This window comes from Drosophila novamexicana, unplaced genomic scaffold, assembly GCF_003285875.2.
Source record: "Drosophila novamexicana strain 15010-1031.04,08,12 unplaced genomic scaffold, DnovRS2.1 tig00004560-arrow-pilon, whole genome shotgun sequence".
NCBI lineage: Eukaryota > Metazoa > Arthropoda > Insecta > Diptera > Drosophilidae > Drosophila > Drosophila novamexicana.
This window is the reverse complement of record NW_020825054.1, coordinates 2,238,074-2,250,231: the sequence shown is the minus strand read 5'-3', so window position 1 is coordinate 2,250,231 and position 12,158 is coordinate 2,238,074. Positions and strand designations below refer to the sequence as shown.

The 12,158-nt window shown below is 38.1% G+C and overlaps 1 protein-coding gene across 1 annotated transcript in view; it reads right to left on the bottom strand.

Annotated features, from left to right (window-relative positions):
- LOC115770716 (neuroligin-3) overlaps nt 1–12,158 on the bottom strand; it is a 54,793-nt gene that overhangs the window by 25,213 nt on the left and 17,422 nt on the right. Inside the window, exons 7-9 of the mRNA XM_030716116.1 lie at nt 10,557–10,984; nt 10,088–10,206; nt 8,752–9,066 (exon numbers count right to left, since the gene is read on the bottom strand). Coding sequence (XP_030571976.1) covers nt 8,752–9,066; nt 10,088–10,206; nt 10,557–10,984 — 862 coding nt within the window. The remainder of the gene's footprint in view (nt 1–8,751; nt 9,067–10,087; nt 10,207–10,556; nt 10,985–12,158) is intronic.

Below are 12,158 nucleotides of genomic sequence, written 5' to 3'. Positions count from 1 at the left end.
ACCTCTTACTTGTTTTTAAAGATGAGATAAACTGACCTTAGAGATAAACTGACCGACTACTGTTGGTTAAATCTAGATGAAACTATCTTTGTACAGGAAAATATTTGTTTTGGACGATTTGTATGCTGAACATGCTTTTGATCTCTAGTTGCCAGTTCTGTTGTATTTATTTCTGTTGTGGCAAGCACGTAAATACAAAATTGGAATGTAAACACCTGCCAGAAGAGATGTGCTTCAATGCTTTTGAAGTTCTCTTGCTTGAAAATGTGTTCAAGTGTCTGAACATTGTTTATTGTTTTTGCTCTCCCCTTGTTGCTATGTTTATGCTTTGTCTCTGACTGTCTCGATGGTGTGCCTCAAGTGCTGCTTTCACTTTGCAATACATGTATATGTGTGAGTGTCGATGTCGTCTGTCTTATAAGTTTTGCTTTTCACTTTTCTGCATATCGAACAGCTCAGCAAAGTTCTGCACGAAATTAAAGTCTTGTGCAGGTATTTGCATAAATATTTAGAAAATAAAAAAAATAAACAATAAGCATCCGAGCATTGCCATATTGGGTTTGTTTCCAAAGCAGTTTTTTGGCCTACGGCCAAAAAAGAGCTTTCAATTGCATTTTAAATTCAATTTGACAATATTTTATTGTGTGTCAAAATATCAGCCAATTTGATAAACTTTATAAAATTTTGGTTGAAAACTCGTATCTGAACACGAATTTCTAAATTCGACAGGAGCTTGTGAAGCTCAAATAAAGACATTTAAAGAAGTCTGTCAGCGCAACATGTGAATTGTTTTGTTTTCTATCTGTACCATATAAATATTTAATTTAAAAAAATTAATAAAAGTCAAAAGCCAACACAAAGTCGAATATTAAATTGAATTGAGATACAGATAACAGGGACGTGACTTTATGATGGTGCTCAAAAATAGCTGAATACGGTGCTGATATACGGCAACTACTTTTGCATTGCTTAAGGCAGTTACAATCAACAATTCATATTATACCAAAAGGATTTTATTTGATTGAATAGCACATATTTGAATTATATGAAGCGAGTTTTGCCAAAATCAAATATGCATTTAAAGGAGCCAGGAAAAGCTGTTTCGCCATTTAGAACCCGCACGTTTAGAAGTGTTGACGACACTTATTACTTGCATACCATGTTGTACGACTCGATAAACATGCATTCTCAGCGAATCTGAATATGAATTTTTGATGATTTTTCCAACGGCAATGCTAACCCTAACTAGTCTATGCAGCTCGCCCATGGCAGTTGGTAGACACTTAACCTGTCACTTGATAAACTTAAGGAGGAAACACTTGTAGACCCCCATGTGCTGGCTGGCAGCCCCCTTGCTAAATGGCCCAGCCTGATAAATTGCGAGTCCTTAGCCACTAAATAGGTATGCACACACACACAGCCGTAGCGCAACCGACCTGTGGTAACTTAGTCGAATATTTTTGAATGGCTTTTAACTAATCTTTTTATCAAAAACTCTACATTTTGCATTTATTTTCAAGCGTTTTTTGTCATGGCAAATTTTCTATTTTAATTCCTTATAATTTTTATGGCCAAGACCGAGCGTTTGAGTTAAATTCTTACCGAAGGCAACAACCGCCGGCCGAATGCTCTCAAGTACCCTAGATAATTATGTACGAGGACACAAGGCTTGAGTCAGATAACCAAAAGCCCAAAGAGATTGCCTTGGTCTGGTAGATAGAGGCAGCCTAATGTGCCTTTAATTAGTGGAATGACAAAAAACCCAACCATAAAATCAACTTAGGCTGCAAGTGGACACTCCCAAACGTCCGCCAACTCCCACCCGCTTAGTCAAGTGGAATGCTTGGCGTGCAAAATGTTTGCAGTGCTGCGTAGATTCAATTAAATAACCTTGCATAAATTAGATATCAGCGACAGCAGCTGCTGATGCTTGCTCCTGCCAGGGGGAGTCGGGGCCTCATTTAATATCCGTGCATTTAAGAAGCGATTACCTCAAGAAAGTATGACATTTCAATATATTAGTCCGCTTATGCCTATTCATAATCAAAAACTAATGGCATTTCGGCTTAAAGAGTGCTTCTGCCTCGTGTCATATTTTCATCTACATACTACATGCCTTATTCGTTCTGAAAATAGCAGGGATACTTCCTACCTTGAACTAAGTAACATAGAGTTATGCTTCCATCATAAACGATGCTTGCTTCTTCTTCTTTTAGGAGAATGCGTAAATGAGTTCAGCGTTGGCTCATAAAACTCAGTTATGTGCTGAATAAAGACTGGTTAGGACTAGTATGAATTGTGATGGTAAGCAGAACAACAAGCCGTCAGAAAATTTGTCGCTACTTTAATATACCCTTAACCTTAAGTTTCGGTTCAAGAAACTTTTAAATTTTTGGTTCGGTTCAATTATTCTACCCTTTCATATCTTAAAAACTTGAGAACTAGTAAATAACAGGAATGGTATTCTAACATATTTCAAGCCAAGATGCCGGAAACAATTTGAATAGCAAGTAAAGACAAAAAGAACCCTTCAATTTAAACAAGTAAGAGGTTCTAGTCAGGAACTCCCGACTAGGGGATACTCTAAACCCACCAAATGCAGACCGTGCTACGCGCTCGTTTGCTTTATTAGTATCTAATCACACTACTTGCCGCCGCCTCTATTCAACAGCCACACCAGCCAAAAAAAAAAAAAAATAATTTCCTCTATAGGGGCTCGAACTCGAACAGACCGCGCTACTTGTAGCCGCCTCTACCCAACAACCACACCACTATTTGATACTAAACGAGAAAACACGAATTAGATAGAACGAATTGATAGAATTCGAAGCAGACGCGCATGAATGTGTGTGTACATGGATATATAAATTCTTGAAATTTGCGCTTGCTGCCGCAAACACGTGGGCAGCCAAATCAATTTTCTTTTGTGTTTTTTAACCGATCTTGATGAAATTTTCAGCAGAAGATCTTATTTTACTATAAAATATTCTTGTATTCTCAAAATTACAATTGCATTTTAATTGTGGCGTATATTGGAGGGCAGCATAAATTGGTTTATTTACGTGATTTATTACTTTTCGGTCATATCGGGAAGTACTATTTTAGAGTAAAAATATCACTTTTGTTGACTCTATCTCTTATTATTTAACCAATTTGGTCAAAAAACTGTATTTAGATATCGATATATATGCCCCATATTTGCTTTATGGGGTCGAAGATACTTTCTTCTGGCTCTTAAATACATTTGCACAAATACATTATACCCTTTTTACTAATTTTTAATGGGTTGAGGGTACAATAAGAAAAAGTAAGATGAAATTAAAAAGAAAACTTGAACCTTTAGCACATTTCTCATGCTGTCACCACCAACCTCAACTTCAACTGCACAACGGTTCTTGTGCTGCTCAACACTGTTGGGTTTTCCGATTTTCGCTCTCGCTTTGTTAACGGAGATTTTTCTTGAAGGATATTTCGGTTTGTAGTTGCTTACAACTGTGCCCATTTCGTTTTATATTTTTGGCTTATTTGCGTTTGTCTCCGGGCCAAAGTCACGAAGCTGAGGAGTTAAAGTCTTCTTCTGGGAGTGCCTGACTAGCAGATACTCTTAACCCAGCGTCAAGCGACCGTTACAAACATTTAACAGTACTGCCTGCATACACAAAAGGCGCGGATGTGATTCTTCTTCCTTTGCCGCATATTATGTATGGGAGGTACTTAATTTAGGTTTAATTTTTGGGAGGAATGGAGGTATTTAGATTTTGTAGTTTCCATGCTCGTTGCATTCACACTGACGGTCAACTCAGCTCGTCATCTTGATCAAAAATATAGAATATAGAACTTATGCCTGTTACATAAATTTGCACACAGTCGTTATACCATTTTTATAGTGGGTTCAGGGTATAAAAACGACAACAACAATGACAGTGGTAGACCGGAGCGCGTAGTTGGCGCAGTCAGCGTAAATGAAAGGCATGTCAAAGTATGTCGAGTCCGTATGACACTAGGACACTGTCGCTATTGCCATCTCCCTTTGCTCTGTTTCTATCTCTGTTTCTGTCCCTCACTCTTTCAGGGTATGGGTGCTGGTGTAGCAGTGTTTTGTGGCTTGGCCTGGCCTGGCCTGGCCTGGCGTAACCCTGACTGCCAGTCCCTGCGTCCTTGACTGTCAGGCTGTCAGCTGTTTCGCTTTTCAGGCATTTTATCATTTTTCATCATTTAATGCTGTGTTTGCAACGAGTTTTTCTCAACCCTTTCAGTGTGTATTTTGGTAACTTTCTTATGATGATGCAGCATTCCTCCCTCTTGCACTAATTAAAAAGAATATTTTGTATATTCTTGCTGTTGGATCATTCCCACACATACTTCACCCCATCTCAGTTAACTCAGTCGCCAACCACAAGTCGTTCTAGTTCGTCTCGGTTGTTAGTTCCGAGCCTTTGTGGCTCTGCTTTAGTAAGTAGCTGTGTTTTTTCACTAAGTCGTCTCGTTTGTAGCTTGCCAAATATATGTGCATAATAAGTATAAAAGATACAAAAACAAAGCTATTTCTAAAAATATTTAAATACTGTAGCATACCCTTCTAAATCTATATAGTTATATTGGATAAAAAGCCTTTAGCCTGTACTTCTTGTGCAAAATAATGGCAAAAGTGTGCAGATATATGTATAAGGGGTTCAGTCCTTATAAAGTATAGGTATTCTTTATCCGCATTAGTCGATTATTTCGTATTTGGGGTGTCTGTCTTCCCTCAGTCTCAGTCTCAGTCTCTATGAACAAGTCGGTCTAAGAGTCTTTAAGAGCTAGAAATTTAATCGTGCAAATCAATTTGATTTGACTTGAATTCTCACGAAATCAAAAAAATATCGATTTTCTGTGCATATAAGATGAATAAGAATTAATAAATTCCCTTATAAGATACACTGGCCAGGATTATTAAAATAGAATCAACTTAATTTTTAATGAATATAGAGCACTAATACACTTATTTTTTCGAAATCGATAAATATCGAAAGTGAGCATATAAAGCAGGTTGAAAAAGAAATGTAATAAGTATTTTCTCGTATAGGATACACTGATTCCTTTTGGATAGCCTTCCCTCCAAATCAAATAAGAGCACATTTGAAAAGATTCAGCCAGGTTTTGAGAAAATCTTTAATAATGTAGTTTTCTTGAAGATTTTGGATAAGTCCACAGGTTTTGCCTCTAAGTACATTCAAAGAACTCAATGCTTCTTATGTGCAAGTTCCAGAGTAGCAGTGTCCCCGGGTACCCCCACGAGCAATTTGGAGTGCAGATGCCTAACTGCATCTTATCTATAACATTCAGATCACTTTTAATTTAAACAACTTTAAAGGCAAGCCAGCTTCAGAGCAAATCCGAAACGCAACTGCCAACGCGCCCATCCACGCCCACATCACCGCCCTCGTCGGAAGTCCTGTCATCTAATGCATATTGCATCGGCCAAACTCAAACTGAGGGCGAGCAACAGCGAGAGTTTCGTTCAAAATTGACTGTCTTACTTTTGACTTTGTGATAAGCGAGCAGCTGTCGAAGAGGTGGATACTTGGGACGCCCGCCAACAAGCACTGGATGCTTGTTTGAGTTGCATTCGACGTTGCCAACGTTGTCGCTGTTGCGTCGCAAAGCTGAACAGCTGGGGACTTTGAGTATATGAAAAACGCAAAGACCATCATCAAAGTTTGCTGTTAATTTAGGGTAAGTGTTGGAAAAGTTCACAACGAGTTTTATATAAACTGGTTTAATGAGTTTTTTGCAACTTGGGCGGCAAGTGAATAGAAATTACGCACAAGTGGTTTGCATTTGTGGCAGACCCAAACGCGTCTAAGGATAAACACACAAGCGAAGCATATTCCAAACCCCGAAAAGCAATGAAAACGAGATATTTTTGGCGTCTTCGTCTAGGGCGATTCGCCCAAAAAGACAATATGGAAATGTCTACACGGAAGATGTACAGGGTGGAGCCAATACAGATTACAATTGAGTTCAATTTCAAAAGTCAGCACTCGACACAATACAAAGGCCGAAAACAGCCCGCATGGAAGTAACTTCTATAAACAAAGGCACAACTGGGGTCGAGAGTCGGGTCATTTGGTCACACAAATGGAAATATCATGGTTCAGGCAAACACATATTCAGACACAAAGTGCCAACTTAACATTTTGCTATTTAACTTGACAGACCACAAACTGAAGTAAACACTGTCAGACTAGGCCCACACTCCTTTCAACTAAACAAATCCCCTTGCTCCAACCCCCTCAGCAGCTAAAGTGTTGATTTTAAACGCAATCTCCGTGCTTAAGCAAGCTTGGCAACAATTTGCCCAACGATCTCGCATTTGCTGACCTGTCACAACCCATTGCCTGGTCTCACATGACGTTTGCATAGCATTTGATTTGTCGTCTTTTCTATTTCCCAACAGTTACCATCGCGTACATTTGTACATTCTACGGCTTTTGGTATATGAAAAGACTATAGATTCTTCAGGGAGTACATGCGAAATGAGTATTAAGCAAAACCAGTTGATGATAACCGAACATCATAACTCAAGATTAATTTACAACTCATCGATTTTCAATTTAAAAACACAAATATTACCTGAATCGTTTGTTATTAAATATTATCATATTACTTTCCAAGTCAATAATTTTTATGTTCTACATTTTTTTTATAAGTATTAAGCTTTTTCGGGCTTAAAGTAGTAGGGGAAGACTTAGATTTTTCTCTGGGCTGGAAATAGTGGAAGGCTCAAGCTTACAATTTATTAAATTTAATTTGTTTGCCTAAATGAATGACGTGTGTGCTCAAGAATTAATGTTTATGTCTATGCTTACGTTTGTATGTATCTGTGTCTGTAGGTAAGTATGTGTGCATTTATGTTCTCATAGAAGTGGAGAAAAAAAGATATATTGCTCTGCAATGCGATTCTCAGTATTTAGTAATTAACTATGTATCCCTTAAAAAACACAGAAGTTATTAAAGAAAACGTGTTTTGGGTGGCTATTTGTGCGGCAGATAGCGGTAATTGCAACAATTGCTGTATACATGTACACATTCATGCGCATTATTGAAATATTCATTGTTTACGATTGTATTGTTTTCTGTACTGTGTGAGGTACTGCTATTTTAATTTGTTTTAATTTAAATAATTGTTGGTTGGGCTTTAGTTTGGAGATATGTTATGAGTTCAAGTCCTATTGAGGGAAAAAAATAATTTTTATACCCTGAACCCATTAAATATGGGTATAGGGGTATATTGTATTTATGCAAAATCCAAATGTATGTAACAGGAAGAAGGAAGCGTCTCCGACCCCATAAAGTATATATATTCTTGATCAGCATCAATAGCCGAGTCGATCTAGCCATGTCCGTCTGTCTGTCCGTCCGTCCGTCTGTATGTATGAACGCAAGGATCTCAGAACCTATAAGAGCTAGAGACTTGAAATAGATGTAGATGTAGATGATCCCAGTTCTCGCGCAGATCGAGTTTGTTTCCGATAATCGATAACTTGCTCCGTTTCCAAGCAATCGATAAACATCGATATCGATATCCGGGTTTTTGGGCAATTTTGGTAAATAATGAGAGCTAGAGTCACCAAACTTGAAATATAGCTTCTAAAATAGAATATATATATGCATTTGATGTTGGAAGAAGAGGGTTCAGGGTATCCCCTAGTCGGGAGCTCCCGACTAGAACCTCTTACTTGTTTACTTTGAAATTATGAGTGCGACCGGCAAGTTCAGTTGACTGTTAAACTTATGTATCTCATTTCACATTCCACAAAATAAAAATATCTGATTAAGTGAAGCGTTCAAAATGTATATTCTTATTAAGATAAAGTTTCCACTTTGGTGTATTTTTGATCACATTTAGCATTTACCCTCTGCAATAACTATTGCTACTTTTATTCAAAAGATTTTATTTGTCCATAATACATTTAATTACATTGCAGAATGCAACACAAAAGTGATTCATCTAATTCACAGATTAAATCTAAAAATTGTGTACTGTTGAAAGAAAAATAAATTGCAATGGCTTTCAAAGGCATAAAAAAAACTTTTAATTAGTCGGTGTTGAAAATATGATTTTAGCTTTGCCAAAAATTTATTAACGTTGGTTGTGACAGGTGGCAATCCTTTTAGTAATTGTAATTTTTCGTTAATTGAATTTGGCATTTCGAGTCAAAATTTAAATTACACTAAAATCGGGAAATCATATCAAAGCAAAGCTTTAATATAGTCATTTATACTTTGAGACTGACAAGTCACTTTTATTTTCGGATAAATTTTTATTAAAATTTTTCCTTAGAACAACTAACTAATTTTTAGTTTCGGTCTGGTGAAAAACCAACTGGAATTTCAGGTACAACCCGGTTTAGTAAAGACCAGAATTGTAGTATCTAATTACATATATAATAGCCAATGGCATGTTTTTTTCCAAGAAATTAAAGCCTAAATGGGGTGCATTTCTGACCCAGGCTTTAACAATCAGTTACTGCTACTGCTACTGGTTTTCACTTTGACTTGGCATAGCTAGCCTTTAAGATTCTTATTTTTTTTTCGGAGTTAAAGCTTTTGACAAGCATATTTCAACCTATGTGGGGTTGTCTATTTGTCAGTAGCTGAGGAGATAACCTAGACGACTGTTGGTCTTTTATTTTCCACTGCCAATTACTAAAAGCTAAAGTTACACAGCAAATGGCATGGTTATTTGTATTGTATAGGGGTACTTACCACCCAATATGCTATTTAAATAGGTCGAGGCATTCAGGCCGCGTCCTTTCTTCATCATCAATTGCTCATCTATAAGCAGAAGGCGCGACGAGGATGACGACGAGGCAGAGGATGACGATGTTGTTGTGCCTGTTGAGAGCCCAAATGGATCTGGCTTCACCGGTCCCTCGTACAATTCCATATCTTCGTGATTGCGAAATAGATTGTGCCGTGCTATCACATCCTCCATACCAGCGCGATGTAGCTCGGGTATCAGACGCAGCCAAATGGAGAGTTGGTGAGCCCGAAAGTGATTCTTAATGCGCGGCTTCATGCCTTTCAGATGTTTGATACGTGTGTTGACGTTTAGGAAACCAACAATGAAAGGAAAACAAGAAAAAACGAAAACAACAGCGTTATATAAACAATGTTATTTCCATGCGAGGTGCGGTATTCATGCATGCATAGTCCAACAACTGGCAACTATTTCAGTTCCTAACTCTTCATACTGTAGTTGTTGGAGGCTCTTTCGAGAAATTTGCATGTCTGAAAGGTAAAATACTTTGTAAATGAGGACGCCTTATTCGCATTTACCGGCTTGTTCAGTTTGATGTCTTGTTTATTAAACCGACGAGCGGTTTAATTTTTGACGCCTTTTGCTGGGTCACAGGGTGGAGGTTTTGTCTTGACTAACTCAGTGATTTACGTGTCAGCTTTTATTTTCGCTTATAAAATTATTATTTATGCGCATTAATCCATTGAACCCTTTTAAAATGTTTTGTTGCTGCAGCCTACTTACTTTATTAAAAATTTTGTTAAAACTATTTATTTATAAAAGCAAAAGGGTTGTGGCTGTCATATACTGCGAACTTGATACTATAATAATGCCAACTTTCTTCTATTAATATTTATATACGTACAAATACTCGGGTCGCAAGTACCTGCTACTTCTCCTGTCTTCAGGCCTATAAACAATTTGTTTATACGCCGAACCTATTGAAGATGGGTAATAAGAGTATGTATTTGTGCAAATGTATATAAATAAAAATTGATATCGATATCCGGTTTTTGGGCAATTTTGGTAAATAATAAGAGCTAGAGTCATCAAACTTGATATATAGCTTCTAAAATAGAATATATATATGCATGTGATGTTGGAAGAAGAGGGTTCAGGGTATCCCCTAGTCGGGAGCTCCCGACTAGAACCTCTTACTTGTTATACATTTAAAGTGTGTTCGAACTATTTGGAAAGCAATAATGTTGTTGCCTAGTGTAATCATAAAGTGCCTGTTCTTAAATCCTAAGGAATAATGATTCTTTTTAGTGTATTTTGTTCTGTTTTAAAATAGTTTCTCACCTATTTCCAAATACTTTTGATGCAATGGATCATAATTCTCCCATGTGATACTGCGAAAACGATTGCGTTCCTTTGAAACAGGCAGCACAGAGTCCTGACGGTGATGCTCGTTCGGGTTGCTAAAGGAGGGGAAAAAAAAGTAGGAAATAATGTAGAAAACTTTAGTGGAATGTGCTTAAGCAAATTCTGCACGCCCGCCACAGTCTAATTGTTACTGCCACTGCTGTTGCTGTTTTTACTCATGCAAACACAAGGTAAAATTGTGCAAAACCAGACACCTTTGTTTCATAAGAAGTGTTGGAGAACTGTTGCTGCACCTGGGACCAGTTTCTCCACACAGACAATCATCACTAAGTGCTGCCCATGAAAGAAGTGCTTAGAATAGCGGAAGCAACTTCTCTCAGATGACAAATTACGGTAAGTGGCTTAGCACTAGATGGGAATGAGTAAATGCAACTACTTAACTTACCCGGTGCGCGCGAAATTCGTCCAGTATATCATCACGGCCTCTGACAGCGCCATCTCCGACTTGGTATAGTTCTGCGGGAAGTGGCTGAAGCCGTCGACAAGCGGCGCACCAAAAATGTACGGCAAATCCTCACCATGCACCGTTCCCATGCGCTGCGGATAGTCGCCATCTTTGGTCTGGTAGTCGAACACGTAGAAATAACATCGACCTGATGGCTGTGTCGAAACTGGAAAAGTCGAGGCGGCCGCGTTTGCTGCCCCACTGGGCATCGATGAGCTCACTGGCGGCTGCGAATTAGCTGCTAAAGTGTCCCCAGTTCGTACTATGGGCGCCACGAACTGAGCATCGGATAGCGCTGCCACAGCCGTATCACGTGTGTTAATCGGATGCTGAGAGGTGCGATCCCAGTCCGTGTACTCGTTGACAATCTGTGCACGGAATTGTGATGTATAAATTTATTTCGCAGATAACCATATTTAATTTAACCAAAAAGATACGAGTCACCGAACGATTATTTCACCATTTGCCTATTGGCGCCATTCCAGAATAATTATCTATATCTATATATAAAACTGTTTGTCCTGACTGACTGACTGACTGATGGGTGATCAACACACAGCCCAAGCCGTAAGAGCTAGGAAGCTAAGTTACCTTATGTGATGAAGTTGCACGTTAAGACGGGCTTCGGGAAATTCCATCCGGAAGTAGGGAAAAATCGCGGAAAATGTATGTATGTAACTTTTTTGTTTACCATCCGATCGCCCTTAAACTCAATTCCAAAGATTTTTGTGATTTTGATTTTTATATATATATGGGCAATATAAGTTGAGTTATTAACTTGATTTATAGCTTTTAGGTGGTGGTGATCGGTATAAAATAAAGATACTTGATATGTGTTCGGTGTTCGGTGACTCTAACTTTTATTATTTACCCAATTTACTTAAAAAACAGGATTTCTATATCGATTTTTATCGATTGCTTGGAAACGGGGAAAGTTTCAAGTCTCTAGCTCTTATAGGTTCTGAGATCCTTGCGTTCATACACACGGACGGACGGACGGACAGAAAGACAGACGGATATGGCTTAATCGTCTCGGCTATTGGTGTTGATCAAGAATTGTATACTTTAAGTGGTCGGAGATGCTTTTTTCTGCTTGTTACATACATTTGCACAAATACATTATACCCTTTATAGCCATTTTCAATGGGTTCAGGGTATAACAAGTATATCATTTTAGCAGATGCATTTCTTGAGCTTTCGACAGAAGCACTATACTGTACTCGTACTGTATACTGTATACACTATAACATATTACATACATACATGGACACAATATGAATGCATGACACATTTGAATGCAGTACAAACCTCATCGCGGAATTGCAACGGGCTTGACATTTGCTGTTGGCTGTGTGTGAATATAATAAAGTAAAATAAATACAAATGTATGCGCTATAATCGTGATATATGCGTTGGTAATTTACGGCTTCTTTATATATATATTTGTGTATATCTGTGTGTATGTGCTTTAAGTGTGCAAACAGATACACACGTGTACTTGGTTTTAATATGGCAAATGGCGACAACGTCAACTGTTGATGG